The sequence below is a fragment of the Pristiophorus japonicus genome, chromosome 1 (assembly GCF_044704955.1).
Source record: "Pristiophorus japonicus isolate sPriJap1 chromosome 1, sPriJap1.hap1, whole genome shotgun sequence".
Classification (NCBI taxonomy): Eukaryota; Metazoa; Chordata; class Chondrichthyes; family Pristiophoridae; genus Pristiophorus; species Pristiophorus japonicus.
In genome coordinates, this window is record NC_091977.1 from 160,138,341 (window position 1) to 160,164,609 (window position 26,269).

A 26,269-nucleotide genomic window follows, 5' to 3' on the forward strand; every position below is an offset into this window, starting at 1 on the left:
ACAATGCATTTCTAGATGAAAATAATTAAAAAGCAGGGAAATTATGTTAAATGTGTGTGAACCTTAGTTACACCACTTATACGATGTACAGTTCTGGTCTCCATATTGGATGTAAAAGCACTGGAGAAGGTGGAAAAAAGATTTACAAGATAACAGAACTAAACAGTTATAACCATCAGGAAATACTGAATATGCTGGGTTGTGACAGACATTAAAGGTAGATCATCCAGTTAAATATCCAGCTAATTTTCAAGCTTTATTTTTGATTATTTATATTTCATTCTTGTTTTACTGAATCATGAGATTGCAGACATATAGAAAGACATTAGAAGAATTCTGAGAATTACTTCATGGTACAACCAGCATGTTGGTAACTCATTGAAGCTATTTTCACCGATTCACCCCTCTCCTCCAAAAATCATAACCTTGTGAAAGGCTGGAATCAGTGTCAACACCACAAATAATATAAACCCTCCTTGATTTGGCATTGCTAACTAAAGTGCTGGAGACTTAGTTAAGAATACTGAAAGTATTCATTCAGCATTAATGATTTCTGTCTTTTGTTTGAAATTGATCTCTTAAATCATTTTGACATTAACAATAGCCATAAAAATTCTAATTGTACTAGTGTACAAATTGCACTCTCAAACACACTGCTTATATAAACCTGCATTAAGATATAGCATACCAGATTTTATGATATACATCTCCGTTTGTGTGAACAAATAACAACAGTAATCAATCAATATACATTCTGAAGACTCAACATTCTAGCAAAGATAGGGGAGGAATGTATCCTGTGTTGTGTTGGAATTGACTTCAGTCTTTAGTAATACTGTGATTTTTGCAGGGGAACAGTTTGAAGGTGACAATGGTGCAAATATAGAGCTAAAGACTAACCAGATGACATTTACATACAATTAAAAATCACCATATTGTTTCTTATTAAGGACAAAAATTATACTACACCTTACCTCTGATGCCTCACTTCCATTTTCATTTTTTGCTTTGGAGTTCGATCCCCATGCCTTATGACTGCTATTACACAACGAAGTTCCATCCTAAACAGCAAAGCATAAAACAGTTAGGCTGAATTTATAGAATGCATTTCAAGTAGTATATACATTATTTAACTAAGATTAGTTTCCAAATGCAGGAAATTCTTACACACACATGCTCAAATTTCAAGATAGTTCCCTTGATCAGAAAAAATCTCAGCTTAATCCAAATTTGCAAATTATTCTTGCTACATATAATACCAATCTGTAGCAGCCTCACATTGTGCCAGATGTGGTGGGTACAATAGGAATGTCCTCTGCTTCAGGAGGGATAGACCATGGGATGTGAAACTGTGGAGCTAACTCTCGCATGATGATGTTTCTGTAAAATAAACAATGGTATTCATGCATCAAAAGTAAATCAGCAGAGAAATCACTTTAATTTCATTTCAATTCCTTTCATTATTGGCTAGCTCATGTTTTCTCAAAATGAATGCTTAAACTGCAAGTCATAACCTACAGGTGCATGTAAAGGTTTAAATTTGAGGCTTACTTAAAAAATTTGGATGTTTGGATTGGAGTTTTGTAAAGGAATCTTTCACTTCATTGTGACAATTTAAAAAAAAACTGCCTGGTAGTTTTGCAATGAATATATCTGTACAGATGCAAAGGCCAAGAGTTTCTGCCGTGGGCGCAATCGGCAATCTGGGCACTCAAAATTGCGTTTGTTTTCTGAGGTTAGGTTATGGTTCAAGTTTATGCTCAAACTTATTTGCATAGACTTATTCAGAAAATAGAAACAAGTTATTAAAGGAACGGTGGTAATTTGGGCACAAAATTGGCTAAGGGATAGGAGGTAGAGAGTAGTGGTGAACGGATGTTTTTCTGACTCGAGAAGTCCAAACCATCGTTGATTCCTTCACTGAAGCGTACAAGAGTCTGGGCCTTATATTAAACATCCGTAAGACAAAGGTTCTCTGTCAACCTGCCCCCACCACACAATACTGCTCTCCAATTATCAAGATCCATGACGAGACCTTGGACAATGTGGACCACTTCCCATACCTAGGGAGCAAAGACAGACATCGACGACGAAGTCCAACACTGCCTTCAGTGTGCCAGTGCAGTCTTCGGTCACCTGAGGAAGAGAGTGTTCGAAGACCAGGATCACAAACCCGACACCAAGTTCATGGTCTACCCGCCTTCCTATATGCTTCAGAGACATAGGCACCTCATAGAACTGGAGAAATGCCATTGGCAGGATAGGCGCACCAACATCAGCGTTCTCTCTCAGGCCAACATCCCCAGCATCGTGGCAATGACCACGCTCGATCAGCACCGATGGACGGACCACATTGTCCGCATGCCCAATTCCAGACTCCCGAAACAAGCACTTTACTCCGAGCTACGTCATGGCAAGCGAGTCCCAGGAGGGTAGAGAACACGCTTCGAGGACATCCTCAAAGCCTCCTTGAAAAAAATGCAACATCCCACCAACACTTGGGAATCCCTGGCTTAAGACCGCTCAAAGTAGAGGAGAAGCATCCGAAAAGGCACCGAACACTTCGTCAGGAGCATGCGGAAGCCAAGCACAAACAGCGGAAGGAGAGTTCGACAAATCCAGCATCCCACCCACCTGTCCCTCCAACCACCATTTGCCCCACCTGTGACAGAGACATTGGGCTCATCAGTCACCTAAGAACTCACTTTAGTGTGGAAGCAAGTCATCCTCGACTCTGGGGGACTGCCTAAGTGAGAGTAGGAAACGTGGTAGCCAATTTGTGCACAAGCAAGCTCCCACAAACAGCAATGTGATAATGACCAGAATCTGTTTTTGTTATGTTGATTGAGGGATAAATATTGGCCAGGACACCGGGGATAACTCCCCCGCTCTTTTTCAAAATAGTGCCTTGGGACCTTTTACGCCCATTTGAGAGAGCGAGCAGACAGGGCCTCGGTTTAACTTCTCATCCGAAAGACGGCATATCTCCGACAGTGCAGCGCTCCCTCAGCACTACACTGGAGTGTCAGTCCAGATTTTTTGTGCTCAAGGCCCTGGAGTAGGATGTCCCTTGAATACAAAAACAAGGAAGTCATGCTAAATCTTTACAAATCTCTGGTTAGTCCTCAGCTGGAGTACTCTGGACACCACACTTTATGGCCCTGGAGAGGGTATAGAGAAGGTTTACCAGGATGATAACAAAGATGAGGGAGTTCAGTTACATGGATTGTAGAAGCTGGGATTGATCTCCTTAGAAACATAGAAAATAGGTGCAAGAGTAGGCCATTCGGCCCTTCGAGCCTGCACCACCATTCAATAAGATCATGGCTGATCATTCACCTCAGTACCCCTTTCCCGCTTTCTCTCCATAGCCCTTGATCCCCCCTTAACCGTAAGGGCCATATCTAACTCTCTCTTGAATATATCCAATGAACTGGCATCAATAACTCTCTGCGGTAGGGAATTCCACAGGTTAACCACTCTGAGTGAAGAAGTTTCTCCTCATCTCAGTCCTAAATGGCTTACCTCTTATCCTTAGATTATGTCCCCTGGTTCTGGACTTCCCCAACATCGGGACCATTCTTCCTGCATCTAACCTGTCCAGTCCCGTCAGAATGTTATATGTTTCTATGAGATACCCTCTCATTCTTCTAAACTCCAGTGAATACAGGCCCAGTCGATCCAGTCTCTCCTCATATGTCAGTCCTGCCATCCTGGGAATCAGTCTGGTAAACTTTCACTGCACTCCCTCAATAGCAAGAATGTCCTCTCTCAGATTAGGAGACCAAAACTGAACACAATATTCCAGGTGAGGCCTCACCTAGGCCCTGTACAACTGCAGTAAGACCTCCCCTGCTCCTATACTCAAAATCCCCTAGCTATGAAGGCCAACATACCATTTGCCTTCTTCACCACCTGCTGTACCTGCATACCAACTTTCAATGACTGATGTACCATGACACCCAGGTTTCGTTGCACCTCCCCTTTTCCTAATCTGCCGCCATTCAGATAATATTCTGCCTTCGTGTTTTTGCCCCAAAGTGGATAACCTCACATTTATCCACATTATACTGTATCTGTCACGCGTTTGCCCACTCACCTAACCTGTGCAAGTCACCCTGCAGCCTTTTAGCGTCCTCCTCACAGCTCACACTGCTACCCAGCTTAGTGTCATCTGCAAATTTGGAGATATTACACTCAATTCCCTCATCCAAATCATTAATCTATATTGTAAATAGCTGGGATCCCAGCACTGAGCCCTGCGGCACCCCACTAGTCACTGCCTGCCATTCTGAAAAGGACCCGTTTATCCCGACTCTCTGCTTCCTCTCTGCCAACCAGTTGTCTATCCACATCAGTACACTACCCCCAATACCATGTGCTTTAATTTTGCACACCAATCTCGTGTGTGGGACCTTGTCAAAAGAAAGTCCAAATACATGACATCCACTGGTTTCTCCCTTGTCTACTCTACCCGTTACATCCTCAAAAAATTCTAGAAGATTTGTCAAGCAGGATTTCCCTTTCATAAATCCATGCTGACTTGGACCGATCCCATCACTGCTTTCCAAATGTGCTGCTTGGAGAAGGGAAGATTAAGGGGAGGCCAAATAGAAGTATTCAAAATTATGAGGGGTTTTGATGGTGCAAGTTGGGAGAAACTGTTTCCTCTGGCAAATGTTTAAAATAACTGGCAAATGAACTAGAGGGAAAATGATGAGATCTGGAACACACTAGCCGAAAGGATGGTGGAATCAGATTCCATAATAACTTTCAAAAGGCAATTAGGCATGTCATTTGCAGGGTTATGGGGGAAAAGCTGGAGTATAGGACTAAGTTGGACAGCTCCTTCAAAGGGCCAGCACAGGCATGCTGGGCTGAATAGCCTCTTTCAGTGCTGTAGGATTCTATGATTTTATAATCACAAACGTAGAATCTTCTATGAACCAGCATCACCAGGCAGAATTTTAGAACATAATTGTTTATTTTTCCCCTTGCATTATTTAAGAGTGGTAACCTCGTGCAGTTTATTAATACAGCTGAAAGTGCATTTATCACAAAAAATAAGCATTTTTAATGAGAGTGTCTCGTCCACCACCTGTGAGTAACCCAATTTTAAACAACTGAAAATTACTTTAAAAACTATACAGAACCATTTACTAGTTTCAATGGTTTACAGTAGTCAGTTCATTAAATTAAATATTTATGGCGCAATTAGCGTAAACTCGCCAAGGTGATTAATTCGATCTGGAGAATGGCCAGTTTTGTGGGCGCGACCGGCTTCCATGATGATCACGGAAACTCGAATTGCACTGGAAATAAATTGCATTTGAAATCCCCTGATCTTTTGCGCTGATTTGGCCGATTTTGGACGAATTGCACGCAAAAACTATAGTTCACAATCATTTAAAACCCATCTCATAGAAAAAATATCAAATAAATAATAATGAATCATGGGCCAATAAATCATATTTTTCCATCTGAAAACTATATTTCTTATGCAGTAAATAGATATAATAAAATCTGAAAAATCACTTTCTTCACATGGCTGCAGTAAGGATTTTGCTCACCAGTCACACATTGGAGAACTAATATATGATGCCACATATCATTATTGGACCAAAACCAATGGGTGTGTGAAGCAGATGGATGCAGAACCACAGTTCTTGTGATGAAAATGCGCCCCTTGGGATATTATTTGTAAAATTATTTCACTTTTCTGCATTATATATAAGGTGGTGGGGGTCTGAAACTCACTGCCGGAAAGGGTGGTAGTGGCAGAAACCCTCATTGCATTTAAAAAGAACTTAGATATGCACTTGAAACACTGTAACCGACAAGGCTACGGACCAAGAGCTGGAAAGTGGGATTTGGCTGGATAGTTCTTTCTCGGCCGGCATAGCCACGATGGGTCAAATGGCCTCCTCTGTGCCATAAATTTCCATGATTCTATGATATGTAGCATATTAGTGTACAAGAACTGTACCCAGATTTTTCTGAATAGCAAATTAATTGTGCTCAGCTTTCATATCAATCGAATACATCTTATTCTTAAAAGTTGTTCAATATTGCATTGTTCTGTGAATAAATTACGAACAAAGATCTTACCCCAAAATCTTTGCACAATCATCATAATACTTCATGGAATTCTTCACAAAACTGAAGCCATTAACATCACAGACATAGGACTGGCCATTAGCTCGTAACAGGTCGAAGCCACAGACAGTTTGCTATCAAAAACAAGATAGGGAGAAGAAAATTAATATCAATTCAGTAATAATAAATATATGCCCCAGGGATTTAAATCACAAGAGTGTCACAACGTTGCATGATACCATAGCTCAATTTCAACAGCTGTTTAATAATTCAGTATCAGCAAATTTCAAGTCAAATCATCTACATCTTATATTGCGGACATCACATTTCACATTGGATTTAGGAAGACTTCAGGTTTTTTTTAAGTTCCAATTCTCATCAAACCTCAAACTGGGCACGGAAGTATTTTTTCCTCACAACTGAGTTCAGTCGTTTGCAATTTTCAGACTTCAAACAATTTTGATACAATTAAACAAAAGAAAATTACATCAGCGTTAAATTGAATTTAGGTAATATGTCTATTATATGTATTAAAAATAAAGGAATGTCCCCTATCACGATGTAAATTTTCAGGGTAGTTCAGCATTATACGACACCTACTGAGTAATTACATTTAACTTACAATGCACAAGGTACAATTAAATTTGAATGTCATGACTTTTCAGAAATGCTGCATAACCTGTTCATAATTTCAAGGATCAGTTTGAAGTATCCAACTTTTGCACTTACGGTATATGAAGAGTTTTACAAAACTATAATTTTAAAATATTTAAATACAAGTGTCCTTTAACTTTTGAACTCTGATCATTTTCTCCACAATATGTAATCTCACCAGAAGACATTTCATTATTTCCATCATAGCCAAACAAAATTCTTCACTTCATTTGCATTAAACTAACTGTAAGCAAGTGTTTTATTCTACCACCTACCTTAAAAGCAAGGCAAACTTTCCAAGCAATTAACTTCTCTCTAGCATTTAGAATGACAGGATAGCGAACTTCCTTTCCTTCACTGTCTCTTTCAACCTTACCATCAAGAGCAGGAGATTTGCGAGCCTCTGCGTGAGCATAATCTGGACCAACCGTGTAAACCTTTAAACAAAAGCCATACGTAAGAATGCTGTTTGAGATGGTACCTCATAAAATATCCCAGTAGGAAAGCCTCATTGTGAGGAAAGACAAAACAGATTGACCTTTAAGTGCAGTTTATTTCCATCAAGTAAGGTAGTCAGCGATTAAAAAGTCAGCAGCTAGTTGCCTTGGAACTTAAATTATTTTCATCGTCATAGGCGGTCCCTCGAACGAGGATGACTTGCTTCCACATGAGTTCACAGATGTTTCAATGAAGGACCCGATATTCCAGTCCTGAACTCCAATTGAAGGGTGGAAGATGCCTGTGCATGGATTTTTTTTTAACATGTGGTGACCGTTGCACACCAGCCACCACATGGGTTCGACAGAGCTAGGCCTTTATCCAGTGGCAAGGGTAAACCAGGACGATTGGAGATAAAGTGCTTGGCGATATACAGTGAAAACAAATTAATTATTTTTCTTTAAAGGCAAAGGAAATCTCGGCAGAGCACTGGGATTGTTATATGAACTGTATAATGTTTTTGCAAATTAAATGATTCAAATCCTTTATTGATTAAAGTACTCTTCAGCTACACTGTTTTGAAAATTAGTAATTTTTGAATCTCTGTACCTTCACATCTGTACCATCTGTCGGCATAAACTGCTCATATATATAAGAACCAGTTTTTCGGACACTGCTTTCGGGGGAATAGACACTGCTGCGACTGCCAATCTGTAACAGAAAAACATAGTATATTCGATGTATGGTATTTTAACCACATATCCACTCCATACCAAGACGCCTACTTCCACCTCCATAACATTGCCCAACTTCGCCCCTGGCTCAGCTCATCTGCTTCTGAAACCTTCATCCATGCTATTCAAATGCTCTTCCGGTAAGCGTCCCATCTTCCAACCTACATAAACTTGAGCTCATCGAAAACTTTGCTGCCTGTATCCCAATTTACACCAAGTCCATTACTACCACACCTCTAACTCCTCAAACTACTCATTTAATCCATATCACCCCCTCCCAGTCATTCATTTTATCTTTAATCCTCCTACAACGTCCCTCACAATCAATCTATTTCCTTTCTCCACTTCCCTATCCTATCCTCCTCCCACAGAGGTCTTATCTGCTTTCAATATTTTACTTGCTTTATAAAAAAATAAAACCAAATCATAATGAAGAAAGATACCATGCTTGTGTGTTCTATTTGTTTGTCACTTACGCGCAGATTGAATCTGTTTTTCAAAAATTGCCTACTTCCACAACATTGTCTGCTACCTCAGCTCAAACGCTATTGAAACTCTCATTCGTAACTTTGTTATGTTCAGACCTAAACATTCCAAAGCTCTCCGGGTCAGCTTACCGTCCATAAACTTTAGCTCATCTAAAGTTCTTTGTTTCTATCTGACACCAAGTCCTGCTCACCCCATCACCCCTGTCCTCACTGACCGACATTGGCTTCTGCAGTATTGCCAACCCCACTGGCTCAAAAATCAGGAGACAAAGGCCCAATTGCCCCTTTTTCAGAGGCCCAATAGCGCCTCCGGCGGCCGCTAACAAAACACTTTGCCCCCGGGGATGGGGGAGTGCTGCTGGCTCCCGAGAAATTGCCCGGAAGTTTGCAGAGTCGCTACCGTGGCAGTGCCACGCCCGGCGGGTCGCAATCCAGGCCGCTGCACAACTGGTGATGATGTCATCGCCTTGCACAGCGACCCCTCAGCACTGTGTGCCGACCCCTTGCCGCCCTGCAGGGAAAATTGCCCCGTGGCTCGTGAGGCTGGTGCGAGCGGATGCAACGCCAGGCCAACATCCGCTCGCGGGGCAGAAGTTAAAGGGGAGGTCGCCAGCGCCCCGATCTTGCTTTTTAGGTCGGCTTCCCTACGTGTATTTGCGCATGGTCCGAGCCACCATTGTGCAGCCCAGTACTCCGTTTTGGGTGCCGGGCTTCATGCCCGGTACCACACTGCCCTGGTGATGTAGTGGAGACCAGAGACTTTGCAGAGTGCACAGCGGCCTTCCCCTTTAAGCGAATGGGAGGGGCGCTGAAGCACGTCAGCACTACGGGCAGCGCTGCACTACTCGCCCCAGCATCACCCCGGGACCTGCCCCTAAAGGAAGTGGAGCGTGTGATTGCGCTCCACTTCCTTTGAGGGGTGGTAAGCCCAATTCAGCAGTTGCGGCAGGACTTTTGCGCCAGGTGCAAGAGGTACCAGCTGCAGCAGGTTACCGCCCTCAATCAGGGCACAGGGCAATTTCACCCCAAACTCTTAAAATCATGAGTTGCTCTTTTTCCCCGACCCTTCACTGACCGTGGCTCCTGAACAGAAAGCACATTCTGCTACCTTTGCTCCGAGACAGAAAAGTGCATTTGGCCATCACTAACCTGCTGACATAAGAAATTGGAGCAGGAGTAGGCCATACAATCCCTCGAGCCTGCTCTGCCATTCAATAAGATCATGACTGATCTTCAACCTCAACTCCACTTTCCTGCCCGATCGCCATATTCCTTGATTCCCTTAGAGTCCAAAAATTTAACAATCTCTGTCTTGAATATGCTCAACGACTGAGCATCCACATCCCTCTGGGGTAGAGAATTCCAAAGATTCACAACCCTCTGAGTAAGAAAATTTCTCCTCATCTCAGTCCTAAACGGCCAGCACCTTAACCTGAGACTATGCCCCCTAGTTCCAGAACTTTACTGAGATCGAAATCGGCCACTTTGAAAATGGGGACTCTTGAATTCTCTAAAATCAAAACGTTATCAAGTTTCAGGTCTAGATGGACAATGTGGTTCTTTAGCAAAAAAAAAAGCGAAGGTGCTGATCACTCTTTTCAAATCTTATAATGGAAAAGTAGTAACTGAATAATAAACTATAAAACTAATTATCTGTATATTATTTTTTTTATATAGAGTTCCTCTGCATTTTTTTCTATTTCCTGCTTCCAACTACAGGTACAACGGCCCGAATCCTGAATTCCAAAAAACAGATTTATCCGAAAACCGGACATTTGCGAATCGCTGATGGAGTCTGTAATTAAAACAACATATTACAGACCTGCGATCGGTCTTTTGGAATGTCCCACGACCCCGACCCACATGCAACCCGACCCGATCCAATCCACGTGTGACCCTCGATCAGGCCCACAAAACCTGACTGAAGTGCTGTGGTGTTTTTTTCTAATTTAAAAGGTATTGTGAATTTGTGATGTTTGCCATTGCAACCATATCAAAAAAGCCAACAGATATCCCAATGGATAATACAGGTAGTGCAAAAAGGAAGCATCATTCATTGTCAATTGCCAAGAAAGTGGAGTTACTCCAGAGATTAGATAGAGGTGGTTCAGTGAAAAGACTGAGTGAGGAGTATGATGTTGGAATCTCCACCATTTATGATATAAAATAACAAAGAACAGATCATAAAGTTTTATGCAGAAAGTGACGTTCAGAAAGAAATGAATACGAGAAAAACTATGCATAAACCTAAAAGTGATGAGTTGGATCGAATAATGGAGTGGTGGCGACAGAGAAGTGAAAAGATTCCTTTGTCTGGCCCAATTATGCAACAATCCAAGAACTGGAGATTGAAACTCCATGCGATTACTCTTCAGGTTGGCGAACCAAATTTAAAAGGAGTCATGGCATCAGGCAACTGAAAGTGAGGTGAAAAAGCCTCAGCAGAAAGTTATATAGATGAGTTTGTTAAACTAATTGCTGATGAAAACCTTCAGGCTGAGCAAATCTATAATGCAGACGAGACAGCACTGTTTTGGCGCTACATATCGAGAAAGACATTCGCAACAGCAGAAGAATCACAGCCAGCAGGTGTAAAACACGCCAAAGATAGATTAACTGTGCTTGCTGTGCAAATTCAGCTGGGACACGTAAGTGTAAGCTTATGGTCATCAGGAAAAGCCAGCGCCCAAGGTGTTGCAAGGGCGTGAGAGTATTCCCAGTGCAGTATAAGAGAGCATGGGTAACCAGGGAAATTTTTCTAAACTGGTTTGAGAAGCATTTTGTTCCCTAGGTACATGTTCATTGTAGGGCAGCTGGCCTTGAAGAAAACTGCAAAATATTCTTGCTGCTAGACAATTGCTCAGCACATCCTGATGCTGAACTTCTGATAAAGAATAATGTCCATGGAATCTATTTACCTCCCAATATAACATCACTGGTACAGCCAATGGACCAAGTAATTTTGAGATCAATGAAGTGCCTACAAAAACAAATTCATGAGGTGTTTGCCGAGTGCTGTGAACAGAGGCATGGGGATTCTCTGTGAAGGATCCATATGGGTAGTTGCGGATGCGTGGAATGAGGTAACTAGAAACACCTTGACCAATGCTTGGCAGAACCTCTGACCAGCAACTATGTTTAGTGAAGAGGACGATGGTGCTGATGATGACTTTGAAGGTTTTCATGTGTCTAGAGAGAAGAAAATGATTGCTGAACTTTTAGAATACGCAAAGGGCTGATTTGTGAAGCTGCGCTAGAATTGAATGAAGACGATGTCACAGAAGTCATGGACGTAGACAATGATGATCCCGTTGTGCATGCAGTGACAGATGAAGAAATTGTGGGCATCGTTTTGCGTCCAGATGAAAAGGATGAAAGCAATGAGGATGACGATGCTGATGTTGATAATCAAGTGGGAAAAGTGTCCTTTGACAAAGCTACCAATTTTTGTCATGAATTAATTAACCTAGAGCAACAAAACTTAGTAAGTGAATAGGAAATAATGCAGGTATATAAAATTCGTGAAAAATTAATCAAACAAAAGCCCAAGAGCCCGAACTTGGTGGCCTTACAGCCCACTGCCACCGGCTGCCGTTGAGTCTTTCGGGCGGTCTCCCCTCGGTGCCATTTTCCACTAGGCCTTCCACCGGCAGGAGGGGAGGATCTCTATTTTTCAGCTGTTTAGGTGGATGGGGTCCCCTGAGGGTTTTCCAGTGGATTTTTCTGTGTGTAAATTTTTAGTTTTTTGCGTTTCCCCTTCTGAGGCCGACTCAATCCTCAGCAGCACTTTGGCGAGGATTGCATTTGCTGCCGAGATTAGGATCTCCCGTCCGCTGCAACCCAGATTCATGGCGCAAGTGGGTTTTTTGCCGCCGGGCGGTACTGGTAGATCTTTTAGAGGAATCTTCCTGGCAAAGTACCACCAAGTGTCTCGGTGGTCCTTTATGCGGCACTTGGGCGGGCCTTGGCATTGACTAAGTTCGGGCCCCAAATTACTTAAACAAATAACATTAGTCGATACGTTTAAGAGGGTATCGCAACAGACTGCCCAAGACCTACAGCCTACAACTACACCAGCAATTTCCACACTTGAAAATCCTATTGCAGGCCCATCTTCAGCCGCAGACATCATAGCTGAGCCCTCTACCCCAAGCACAACCTCCAGTCAATTGTAGGGCTCAATTTTCTCCTTATCTGCACCGTTTTTTTGGCGCGCGCCGCTTTTTTGGGCCTAAATTAAAAATATCCAAGTTTCCCTAAAGATTTTGCGCCAGCATAACTCAGTTACGATTTTTTTACGGTTCGATTTTTTATCTGCATCAGTTTTTCCACATTTATGCAAGTTTGGCCAACTTACATTTTTCCTAGGATGGCGTATGTGACCACTCCCGAAAAACCTTCTGGGCACTTAAGAAAAACGAATGCACATTAAAAAAATTGGCGCAGAAAGACACCATTGTTTTTACGTGAAGTTTTGGAGGGAGTCAAGAACACATTAAATATGCATCATGAAGCTTAATTTTTTCAAACTTAAAATGCAGAAAATGGAAGTCTAATGCAATTCTTTAATTTAGGATTGTTTTCAAAGTGCCACGCCATCACTGAACATCTCCAAACGGGGCTCGAGGATCGGAGCATCAGCAAGCAGAATCGGTCCCTTACCCAGATACAGGGGCTCAGGGCTCGGCTTCAAAAGAAGCCTGGAGGGCAGAGGGGGGAAGCCGAAATGAAGGGATGAGAACCCTTACACTATGCAGTGGCATCAAAAGAAGCTTTGCCGAGCCATTGTGCCCGGGTGAGGGAGCGATTCTGCCGGCCGACCCTCGAGCCCGGTGAGGAGACATTTGGTCAGTGGTGGGGTGGCACTTTGAAAAAAATCAAAAATTAAAGTATTGCATTAGACATCGTTGCTCCAAATGTCCTAATTTGAATGCCTAGCTTCCCGTTCTAAGCAAGCTTATTGCGCATGCGCAGACCTGGGTGTAGTCCATACTTGGGCATCGACCTTGGGGAGAGAGATAACAAAGAAGCTTTAACTCCTTGTCCTGCTGTTTTGAGCTTCTTGCAAAGGTACAATTTAATTATGGGGGCAATACTGACAATGCCATATCTCATGCAAGCCTTCTGCATGATGGTGCTGTGGAGGAGAAAATTGATTCGACGTAATCCCATGAGGAACCTCAGAGCACGTAGGATGATGAGTAGGCCTTACCCACGTCGGGTATATCGAGACAGGCGTTCATACCTGCACCCAAGTGATGCAGACTGTGTGAGAAGACAGCGTTTCTGCAAATAAGTTGTAACCGAGATCTGTTAGTAAAAGCAGACCTGCAACCTAGAAGCTTCAGGAGGACTGCTTTGTCAGTTGAAGTGAAGGTTATAGCTGCACTTTCATTCTATGCATCTGGATCATTCCAGGCCACAACTGGGGATGTGTGCACCATTTCTCAACTTGCAACACATATCTGCATTTGGCAGGTGACTACTGCACTGCATGCCCAGAGGAATGACTACATAAAGTTCCCCGTGACCGCCCAGGCAATGCGTGACAGGGCTATGGGCTTCTCCATGATTGCTGGCTTCCCAGAGGTATAGGGCTGCATTGATTGTACCCATATCGCCTTGCAAGCAACTTTGGAGGGTTCCGAGATGAACAGGAATAGAAAAAGCATCCACTCTGTTAATGTGCAGCTCGTGTGCGACGACATGCATTGCATCATGTCAGTTGATGAGAGATACTCTGGGAGCAGCCATGATAAAAACATAAGAAATAGGAACAGGAGTAGGCTATACGGCCCCTCGAGCCTGCTCCACCATTCAATAAGATCATGGCTGATCTGATCATGGACTCAGCTCCACTTCCCCGCCCGCTCCCCATAACCCCTTATTATTTAAGGAACTGTCTATTTCTGTCTTAAATTTATTCAATGTCCCAGCTTCCATAGCTCTCTGAGGCAGCGAATTCCAGATTTACAACCCTAAGAAATTTCTCCTCACCTCTGTTTTAAATGGGCGGCCCCTTATTCTAAGATAATGCCCTCTAGTTCTAGTCTCCCCCATCAGTGGAAACATCCTCTCCGCATCCACCCTGTCAAGCCCCCTCATAATCTTATACGTTTCGATAAGATCATCTCTCATTCTTCTGAATTCCAATGAGTAGAGACCCAACCTACTCAACCTTTCCTCATAAGTCAAGCCTCCCCCATCCCCGGAATCAGACTAGTGAACCTTCTCTGAACTGCCTCCAAAGCAAGTATATCCTTTCGTAAATATGGAAACCAAAACTGCACACAGTATTCTAGGTGTGGCCTCACCAATGCCCTGTATAGTTGGAGCAGGACTTCCCTGCTTTTATACTCCATCCCCTTTGCAATGAAGGCCAAGATTCCATTGGCTTTCCTGATCACTTGCTGTACCTGCATACTATCGTTTTGTGTTTCATGCACAAGTACCCCCAGGTCCCGCTGTACTGCAGCACTTTGCAATCTTTCTCCATTTTAAATAATAACTTGCTCTTTGATTTTTTTCTGCCAAAGTGCATGACCTCACACTTTCCAACATTATACTCCATCTGCCAAATTTTTGCCCACTCACTTAGCCTGTCTATTCCTTTTGCAGATTTCCTATCCGAAATCTAGAAAAACCCATAAAACCGAACAGCCTCCAAAAGGTATAGGGCTGCATTGATTGTACCCACATCGCCTTGCGAGCACCTTTGGAGGGTTCCGAGATGTACAGGAATAGAAAAGGCTTCCACTCCATTAATGTGCAGCTCGTGTGCGACGACGTGCATTGCATCATGTCAGTTGATGAGGGATACTCTGGGAGCAGCCATGATAAGAACATAAGAAATAGGAACAGGAGTAGGCCATACGGTCCCTCGAGCCTGCTCGAGTCCCCAGGTTGCCAGACTCGGGACGTCGTACCTGTATTGATAATGCACGAGCAACTGAACACTTTGTTTTGTACTTGCCAAATATACTGTGTTCATTTAACAGTTTTTTGTGTGACACTGTTGGAGTGAGAAACTTTGGATTTGCCTGAAATGATTGGCATTTATATTATATTACCGGTTATCAAAATGAGAGTTTTATATATTTGACCTGGTATTGACGACCGACTCTGGCCTCTTGGAGGCACTTTTATGAGGATCGGACAGACTTTGGTGAGGACGAAAAATATGAGGGATGCAAGTGGTGAACGATATATTATGTTTGAATTCTGGAGTCAACCAGATGAACTGGAATTATACCTTTTCAGTCCTGCACATTTCTAGGTTTCTGTCAATCCACTTAAACACTACCTGACACCCCTTGATGTTGCTCATGTTGTCTGGGCTCTACAGCAGAATTGTTAAGCTGTTAAAATGACTTTTCTTTTCATCGGTGCCCAGATATTTCCTGTGGGGAAGTGGTGCAACGCCCCCCACCGCAAAGGAAATTTCAGGTAAACTGACAGATCACAATTTCAGGAATTTAACAGATCATCAGGTACTTGTAAAATTCTGGCTCCAATCAATCAAACTGCAAACTTCCCTTAAACTAAGAAAAACTTATCTGTAATTGATCTGCTTCTGTGAAATGTCAGAGGATAAGTAGCAGAATGGATAGTCAGCTGGCTTCAAGGCAGAAAGCAGAGAGTAGGGGTAAAAGGGAGCTATTTGGCAGCGGCAGAAGATGGGTAGTGGTCAGTGATGATCAGTGCTGGGACCACTGTTGGTCACAATTTATATTAACGATTTAGACGTTGGAATCAAAAACACAATTTCTAAATTTACAGATGACACCACATTGGGGGCGAGTCAATACTGAGGAGGACCACACAAATTATAGGACATTAATAGACTTGCAGAATGGGCATACAATTGGCAAATTAAGTTCAACACATGTGAGGTATTACATTTTGATATGAAGAATAGGGAGGTCACTTATTACTTAGAGGGTGAGAGTCGAGGTGGGAGTGAGGAACAAAAGGAACTGAGTACACATACACAAATCTCAAAGTTCCGACACAGGTTAGCAAGGCCGTAAAAAAAAGCAAACCAAACACTAGGGTTTGTTTCTAGAGGTATAGAATTGAAATGTAGGTAAGTTATGCTTAAACTGTATCGAACCTTGGTTAGACCACGCTACTGCGTACAGTTCTGGTCACCAAATTATAAAAAGGATATGGAGGCACTGGAGAGGGTGCAGAGAAGATTTACAAGGATGATACCAGAAATACGAGGGTATACATATCAGGAAAGGATGAACAGGCTGGGTCTCTTTTCTCTTGAAAAAAGGTGAGGGGTGATCTAATAGAGGTCTTTAAAATTATGAAAGGTTTTGATAGAGTGGATAGAGAAAGAATGTTTCCACTTGTGGGGAAGAGCATAACTAGAGGCTATCAATATAAGATAGTCAGCAAGAAATCCAATAGGGAATTCAGAAGAAAATGATTTACCAAAGTGTGGTGAGAATGTGGAACTTGCTACCACAGGTTGAAACGAATAGTATAGATGCATGTAAGAGGAAGCGAGATAAGCACAAGGGAGAAAGGAAGAGAGGGCTATGCGGATAGATTTAGACGATGAAAGATGAGAGGAGGCTCGAGTGAAGCATAAACGCCAGCTTGGACTGTTTCAGTGCCGTATATCTTATGTAATCCTATGTAACAAGACATGAATCCTGGAACGAGGATGGGTATGGGGGGGGGGGGGGGGGGAGGGGGTGGTAACCAGGAGACAGTTTGGGTTTTGCCCTCGCGGCTCACCTTCAGTAGCTCCATGGTTCGAGCCTGTCTCAGGGAGCGGGTCAGTCGATTCAGCTGCACGTTCAGCTGCTTCATCGCCTGTTCCATCATCTACAGCTGCACTGTCTCAAAATGAAAGTACACAGGCACTTCAGTCCACGCCGCTTGTGTCTCTCACAACAGAAGACAAAATGTTGTTGCTGCCGAGACAGTTCTCATTGACGCAATTACACCAGCCTAGAATAGGTGGGTGTTTAGAAAATGCACGTAAATATTCTTATCATTTGTGCTGATTTGAAAGCCGTGTGCAAGGGCTCGCCGGCCCCAAGGATCCGCTCACCTTTCAACATGCCGTCCTGAGGCGGCATTGCAGCCAAACGGAGCGACCGGTTTGTGACCAAGAGTCTTAACCAATTCGAGTATTGCCGTGTTGTTCAACTCCCGCCCAGCGTCATTGCGCCACTCACCGATGAAAAAAAAACCAAGTTTTCGCTGTTAAATTGCAAGATCGCGTGTTGGGTTACAGTTCCATGAAAAATTGCATGTCTCGCGATTAATTCACGAGAGTTGGCATTACTGCTTCTTGTCCCCCAATTTCAATTCTCATCCTTGTGTATAAATCCATCCATGGCCTCCACTCCATGTCTCTGTAACCTTTTCCAGTCTTCCAAACAACTCCAATTGAATTCTCCATTAATTTTTCTTCAGCCTCTCCTGTACCCTCTCCTTCACCTCACGTCTCTGGGCTCAAGAACCTCCCCCACCCCCCCCACCCAATTCATCTGGCCTCTCCACCTTCCTCTCCTCTTTAAAACCCATCTTTTAGTTTCCATTCCAGGGGGTGAAATTGTCCTGTGACCGTTTGGGGCGCACAATTAGAATTAATAAAAATTTAGCGCCTGCTGAGATGGGTAGTTAACTGCCCGGAGTTGGGTCTTTAAATCAAAAAAGTCTGCGGGGCGGTATCGGAGGTGGAATTTGCCTCCGCAGGGCGGTAATGTGCATTCGCAAGTGAAAGCGCGGCGTTTATGACTTCACAACGTTTTTTCCCTCCTTTTAAAGGGGAGGGCTGCTGCGAACTCTGCAGCTGCTTTCCTGGCACCCACTGGGGGCGCCAAGATGCATACTGGTGGCCCGGCCGAACCAGAGGCTGCCACTGTCGGGCAAACTGCAAAGTCGGTCAATAAAAAAAAAAATGCCGACCGCAGCGCAAGGCCCTCCCCTTTAAAGGGTGGCCAGGGCACCACAGCAACCTGCTCCCATGGTGTGTAAAGTTGGCAGTGTAGGGCGATAAGGGGTCAGCGTGCACAGTGATGATGTTAGCGCCACGTGCGTCGCTACCCAGGGCGAAAACTACTGGGCGCGCCGCAAAGCTGTTTTCGCTGCTGCCATCCCAGGGGCAATTCCGGAAGGGTTGCTTCCACCGCCTCTCCCCCGGCAAAAAGTCCTTATCGCCCCGTTAGCGCCGGCCTTTCGGAGAGGGGCAATTTCGTCCCCTTCATCTTTCCTGCTCTGGCTTGGCATCTAGTTTTCTTTACACCTCTGTGAAGCACCCCATGATGTTTTTCTACATTAAAGGCACTATATAAACACAAGCTCTTATTAACAGATATCAGAAAATAGAAGTTATATTTTTCAAACTTCAACTTTTTTCCCGTAAATTTATCCAAGAGCAAAATGACGAAAGACACACACTCTCAGCATATTGGGCCCAAGTTTCCACATGATTTGCGCCTGATTTTTAGGAGCAACTGGTGGAGAACGGACTATCTTAGAAATCGCAATTCTCCACATTTTTTTTTCTGCAGTTCTAGTCAGGTAGAACCGTTCTACTTTGGAACAGAATTTTTTCTTCAAAAGGGGGCGTGTCCGGCCACTGACGCCTGATTTGAAAGTTTCCACAGTGAAAACGTACTCCAAACTAAAGTAGAATGGAGCAAGTGAAGATTTTTGTTGAACTGAAAAAACCTGTTCTACACATTAAAAAATCAGGCGCAGGTTACAAATTAGGCGTCCAGAACGAGGTGGGGGGGGAAGGGAAGTCATTAAATTCTATAATAAATCCTTAGTTATACTTATACAAATATTATACAAATAAATCCAACCTGAATAAACATTTATAAGCAAAGAAAAGATTAAATAAACCATCTTCCTACCTGTGTGAAAGTGCTTCAGGCAGGCCTTTCGGGACCGAAGGCTGAACGGGCCGGCCCGAGACTTCGGGCAGGGCCCGTCCCTAGCACCAGATTTACAGGTAGGTGGCGTTGGGTTGGGTTGGGTCGGGTCGGGGGGGGGGGGGGGAAGGAGAGGGGGAGAGGGGAGGGGGAGAGGGGAGGGGGAGAGGGGAGGGGGAGAGGGGAGGGGGAGAGGGGAGGGGGAGAGGGGAGGGGAGGGGGAGAGGGGAGGGGGAGAGGGGAGGGGGGAGAGAGAGGGAGAGGGAGGGGGGGAGGGGGAGGTCAGGTCGGATCCAGTCCGGGAGCGGGAGTCGGGTCGGGTCGGGTCCAGTGGGGGGGGGGGGTCGGGTCGGGTCGTGTCGGGGGGCGGGAGGGGGTCGGGTCCAGTCGGGGGGGCGGGGAGCGGGAACAGGAGCGCGGGTCGGGTCGGGTCCAGTCGGGGGGCGGGAACAGGAACGCGGGTCGGGTCGGGTCCAGTCGGGGGGGCGGGGAGCGGGAACAGGACCGCGGGTCGGGTCGGGTCGGGTCGGGTCCAGTCGGGGGGGGGGGGGGGGGGGAGCGGGTGTCGGGTCTGGTCCGGAGGCAGGGGGGGGCGGGGAGCGGGTGTCGGGTCTGGTCGGGGGGGGAAGCAGGAGCTGGCCGTGGGAGGAGCCTTATTCACGCAGCCCCAGTGAGGCCATTCGGCCAGGGCTAGGGGCTGCGTGCTTCGGGCCCCTCCCACACAGTTCGGTGCCTGGAGCTACTGCACTGTAGCGCGCATGTGCAGAGGTCCCGGCACTGTTTTCAGCGCAGGGACCTGGCTCTGCTCCCCTACAGCTCGTGCTGCGCTGCGCCGAGGGCCAGAGGACCTGCAGGGAGGTGGAGAATACAGAGGATTTTTTTAGGCGCACTTTGTGGCGCGAAAAACAGGCGTCCAGGTCGGGACTGCGCCGTTCTAGGCGCATGTGGAAACTTGGGCCCAATAGGTTTTGTGAACTGTATTTAACATAAAAGCTACAGCAGGAGTATAATCAGTACACTGGCATTTATTCTAACACATACACAGCCTCTGTTTAAAAAAAGCACAAACTTTATAAGAATAAAACTTTTGAAATTTGTTCTCTAGCTTTTCAAATAATTTTGAAAAATAAATAAGTGGAAACTGCTAGAAGCTAAAGAAAAAATCTCCATCAATACAGCTAACTGAATGGTACCGACTCACACATGCACAATTCAGAACTGCACAATCTAAATCCAGATCAGTGTCACAACTCTGGGCAAAAATATCAAGCCCAAGCCCAGGCTTTTGGGAGATACTGATGCCTTCAAGTAGAAACTCTGAAAGCACTAATAATTCAATGGATACATTTAACCATGCGTATGTGGAAAAAAATGGCAAACCCTTATTTTGACATCAGCAATTTTAGTTAGTGACAAAAAAGAAAACTATTTTGGAAAGTATTCTGAATAATTTGTGGGGGAAAGCTAATAGGGTGCCACCCAGTAGCCAGGTTGTTTAATTACAGGTTAAGATGCTTGTAGAAGTAGTTTCCATTGTAAATCTGGACACATGAATTTATAATGGTAAAAGTGACACAAAAGTGCGACAAAAATATGACAACTGGAAGTAAGGATTTCTAGATAGATGAAGATTATTTTTTTATACATATCCTTTAAACTTAACAGCATCAGTAATTCAGATCAAACCATCTGGTAACACTTTTTTAATATAAATTAAATATAGTAAAAAAGTAAATCAGTTGGCACTTTACATTGACTAGCTATCTGAAATGGTAACTGCTTCTTTTACTCCACCTTCACCTAGAATCTTTAGCTGTCTCAGTCCTACTTACTGAACTCTCTCTCCAAATCTTGCTCATCTTCCTCCCTCTCCTTTGAAATCTTTCTTAAACTATATCCAGTCTATTAAGTTGCTTGTCATTCCTCTTAACCCTGCCACAAAGCTTGGCCTCAGTTTCTTTTCTTTTAAATGTAATATATAAAGGCTAATTGTTATTTAGAAAATAAATTCAGATCTTTTCTGAATTACTTATGCTGTAAGTGTGAGAAGATCATGCAAAACATACCTTTCGAAAGAGTCTTTGGCTTCCTCCGCCAGCAGATGTTGGATAGTAAATGTAAACATTGTGGTCCTCTGCACTCACTGGCTTCTCCACAAATGGTTTTTGAAAGACATCTCCATTGACCTCTACATGATCTTCACCCTCTATCAAATTACATTCTAAGAGAAACGTTTTATATTAAACACCTGTATGTGATTAATTGTATATTTTCTTTAGTTTAACCAGTAAAAGTAGAAGGATATACAAGACGTTTCATTTCTGCATCCCAGCTGCAGTATAAATTATTCAAACACACAAGTATTCCACTCAATCATTAGATTAACATGAAGAGGTCTATATGCTCTATAAAAGAGATAGGTAAGGTATGCAAGAGCAGGAAAGTTACTTCAATGGAATATTTCAAATCAAGTCACCATAAACTTGGAAAACCGAAGTGGTTTAGAATCAGAGTTGGTAAATGTAATGCATGGGTCAAGAAAGCCACAAGAGGCAATGCTCATCTCGATCTGATAGTCATAAAAGAGTGAGAAAATGTACACAAAATGGAACGGTTCTGAGCTGAGAAAAGACTGGAGAAACTTGTGCTTTTCAGGGTAGAACAGAAGTGTTTGGAAGATGATCTTACAGAAATATTAAAGATGGTTAAAGTATAGTAAAAGTTAATACTAAATATGACTTTAAATTAAAATGCAGGGAGAGAACAAGGGATTATAGGTTTAAACTAATAAAAGTTAATTATAGAACAAGTGCTGGCTCTGCTAGCAACACCCATATACTGTGAATGAAAAAAAGACCTCTCTGGATGGGTGAATTAAAATAAGCAAATGGTGTTCCTCATCTATAATTATTTTGAGATCAGGGAACTATAGCTTACAATGGTACACTCAAATTGAATGTTATACCTATACGATATCAACAGATTCAACAAAAATAGTTCATCTAGAAATAGGTTACCATCAGGTTTATTTGGATCCCGATTTAGTATTGCATAGCGTGGCAACTCAATCCCTTCCTCTTTCAAAATTCGATAAACTTTTCTCCTGCACATAAAAATTAAGTCAGTTAAGTCCAGCAAGTTTTTTTTTAAACAATTTTAGATTTTTTTTAATGTACAGTTAGAGAATGACTGCCAATTTTCATATTATTTCTCCATAGCTCCTAGAGCTGTATGACTAATCCTCAGCTAAGTCCATACAATTCCCACATGTGATAGCAGTAATTAGTATGAAGATGCAAATTAACCATAGCCTTTTATATCACGTCCTACTTGGGCATTTGAAGTATAATGTGCTAGTGGAAACCTTGGTTTCATTATTATCATAGAGTATGAGTATTTATTGTGCAGTTTTAAAATTTATTTTGAATTTTGTCAGCATTTCTAACACTGCTAAAACAGATTATCCGACCACATCTCACTTGTTGCTTGCAGGACCTTACTGTGTTTCAATTGGTTGTCATTTTTGCCAACAAAATAGTGACTACACTTCTAAAGTTATTCATCATCTGTGAAGTGCTTTTGGACACCCGAGGAAATGAAACGTGCATTATAAATGCAATTGTTTCCTTTATCCTTACCTGATGTCTGCACATGCACTCCTTTCAGCAAAGTTCATTTCGTAGCAATCAGAGTCAGTAACCATTGCTGATTTTCCCCCTCTCAAGAATGAGGCACAAGGCCAATTGTTGTACCCCAAATACTTCCCAACTGATGTCATCATAGATTAGGGGGTCAATAGCTTTCATCTTTACCAAGAAATTTACTGCCAAGGGAGCTTACCTGTCTTGAATATCATATTGCATGTTCAAGTCATTGATAACAAATGGAGTCCTGAGCTTCGCATAAGCCACTGCTTTGTCCAAAAGAAATCCTTAAAGCAAAAAAAAGTTAATTTAAGATCTCTTACTCATATTAAAAACAAATTCCATACTTTAAGGAACAAAAAAAAATCAAAATTACATGACTGAATGAAACATTCCAAAATTTGTGATGCACAGAAGTTCGCTTGAGATCTAAGGTGCAAATTTACAAATTCATGCTCCTGATGCAGAGCTTCACCCACTGGGAACAAATATTGGAAATTCAGGCTCTCTCTCTCTCGCTCTTTACCACATGCACAATTTTCCATCCATTAATTTTAATCCATAAAATTATCTCTCAAATCCATCAAGGGACTCCCCACGTTCCCCTAAAAATAGTTACATTTCCTACATTTAATTTCTAAACAATATTATAACCAGAAGGATTTGTGACTAATGTTCTGGCATCCTTTGCCCAGTCAAACCTATCTGATGATGTAGTTATACAGGCATAAAATGAAAAATGAAATTTAACTTCCTATAAGATAAAGAAAAAAAGGGAAGCTTATGACTGATACGGAGAACTCAACACTGCAGAAACTGAATCGATAATGGGGAACAAAGAAATGGCAGACCAATTGAACAAATACTTTGGTTCTGTCTTCATTAAGGAAGACAAAAAATAACCTTCCAGAAATACTAGGGGACCGAGGGTCTAGCGAGAAGGAGGAACTGAGGGAAATCCTTATTAGTCAGGAAATTGTGTTAGGGAAATTGATGGGATTGAAGGCCGATAAATCTCCAGGGCCTGATAGTCTGCAGCCCAGAGTACTTAAGGAAGTGGCCCTGGAAATAGTGGATGCATTGGTGGTCATTTTCCAACATTCTATAGACTCTGGATCAGTTCCTATGGATTGGAGAGTAGCTAATGTAACCCCACTTTTTAAAAAAAGGAGGTAGCGAGAAAACAGGTAATTATAGACCGGTTAGCCTGACATCAGTAGTAGGGAAAATGTTGGAATCAATTATTAAAGATGTAATAGCTGCACATTTGGAAAGCAGTGACAGGATCGGTCCAAGTCAGCATGGATTTATGAAAGGGAAATCATGCTTGACAAATCTTCTAGAATTTTTTGAGGATGTATCTAGTAGAGTGGTCAAGGGGGAACCAGTGGGTGTGGTGTATTTGGACTTTCGAAAGACTTTTGATAAGGTCCAAATCAAGAGATTAGTGTGCAAAATTAAAGCACATGGTATTAGGGGTAATATATTGGCGTGGAGAGAGAACTGGTTGGCAGACAGGAAACAAAGTGTAGAAATAAACGGGTCCTTTTCAGAATGGCAGGCAGTGACTAGTGGGATACTACAAGGTTCAGTGCTGGGACCCCAGCTATCTTACAATATATATTAATGATTTAGACAAAGGAATTGAATGTAATATCTCCAAGTTTGCAGATGACACTAAGCTGGGTGGCAATGTGAGCTGTGAGGAGGATGCTAAGAGGCTGCAGGGTGACTTGGTCAGGTCAGGTTAGGTGAGTGGGCAAATGCATGGCAGATGTAGTATAATGTAGATAAATGTGAGGTTATCCACTTTGGTGGCAAAAAAAAGAAGGCAGAATATTATCTGAATGGTGACAGATTAGAAAAAGGGGAGGTGCAACGAGACCTGGGTGTCATGATACATCAGTCATTGAAAGTTGGCATGCAGGTACAACAGGCGGTGAAGAAGGCAAATGGCATGGTGGCCTTGATAGCGAGAGGATTTGAGTATAGGAACAGGGAGGTCTTACTGCAGTTGTACAGGGCCTTGGTGAGGCCACACCTTGAATATTTTGTACAGTTTTGCTCTCCTAATCTGAGGAAGGACATTCTTGCTATTGAGGGAGTGCAGCGAAGGTTCATCAGACTGATTCCTGGGATGGCAGGACTGACATATGAAAAAAGACTAGGCTTATATTCACTGGAATTTAGAAGAATGAGAGGGGATCTCATAGAAACATATAAAATTCTGACGAGATTGACAGGTTAAATGCAGGAAGAATGTTCCTGATGTTGGGGAAGTCCAGAATCAGGGGTCAAAGTCGAAGGGTAAGGGGTAAGCCATTTAGGACCGAGATGAGGAGAAACTTCTTCGCTCAGAGAATTGTGAACATGTGGAATTCTCTACCATAGAAAGTTGTTAAGGCCAGTTAGTTAGATATATTCAAAAGGGAGTTAGATGTGGCCCTTACAGCTAAAGGGATCAAGGGGTATGGAGAGAAAGCAGGAATGGGATACTGAAGTTGCATGATCAGCCACGATCATATTGAATGGTGGTGCAGGCTCGAAGGGCCAAATGGCCTACCTCTGCACCTATTCTCTATGTTCCTATGTTTCTGGAGGAGTACAAGAAATGCAGAAATGCAATTCAAAAAGGAAAGCAAAGAGAGAGCATGAAAGAATGTTGGCAGGTAAAATCAGGGAAAACCCAAAGATGTTTTATAAATACAGTAAAAGCAAGAGGATAACTAGAGAAAGAAAGTGTGGGGCCTATTAAGAGACCATAAAGGAAATCTGTGTGTGGTGGCAGAAGATGGGTAGGATTCTTAATGAATACTTTATATCCGTTTTCACAAATGAGAGGGGCGATGCAGACTTTGCAATGAGGGAGGAGTGTGAAATATTAGACAAAATAAAGATAGTGAGAAAGGAAGTAGTAAGGGGCTTAGCAGCTTTGAAAGTAGATAAATCCCCAGGCTGGGATGAAATGTATCCCAGGCTGTTAAGAGAAGCAAAAGAAATAGCAGAGGTTCTTATCATAATTTTCCAATCCTCTCTGGCTACAGGTGTGGTGCCAGAGGACTGGAGGACTGCTAATGTTGTACCTTTGTTTAAAAAGAGAGACCGGGATAGACCAAGTAATTACAGGCCAGTCAGCCTAACCTCGGTGGTTGGAAAATTATTGGAAAAAATCCTGAGGGACAGGAGAAATCTTCATTTGGAAAGACATGGACTAATCAAGGGCAGCCAGCATGGATTTGTTAAGGGAAGATCACGTCCGACTAACTTGATTGAATTTTTCGAGGAGATAACCAGGAGGGTCGATGAGGGCA

General features: G+C 43.0%; 1 protein-coding gene across 10 annotated transcripts in view; it reads right to left on the reverse strand.

Moving 5' to 3' along the window:
* ppip5k2 (diphosphoinositol pentakisphosphate kinase 2) overlaps nt 1–26,269 on the reverse strand; it is a 247,870-nt gene that overhangs the window by 197,081 nt on the left and 24,520 nt on the right. For 9 of the 10 annotated variants that reach the window (XM_070884183.1, XM_070884175.1, XM_070884197.1 and 6 more), the window contains 8 exons: nt 23,155–23,245; nt 22,332–22,417; nt 21,381–21,535; nt 7,798–7,899; nt 7,026–7,187; nt 6,109–6,230; nt 1,279–1,380; nt 975–1,061 (listed from right to left, as the gene is read on the reverse strand). In XM_070884183.1, coding sequence (XP_070740284.1) covers nt 975–1,061; nt 1,279–1,380; nt 6,109–6,230; nt 7,026–7,187; nt 7,798–7,899; nt 21,381–21,535; nt 22,332–22,417; nt 23,155–23,245 — 907 coding nt within the window. Of the gene's footprint in view, nt 1–974; nt 1,062–1,278; nt 1,381–6,108; nt 6,231–7,025; nt 7,188–7,797; nt 7,900–17,161; nt 17,324–21,380; nt 21,536–22,331; nt 22,418–23,154; nt 23,246–26,269 lie in introns of those variants that run through there. The other variant, XM_070884214.1, reaches the window with a different exon arrangement.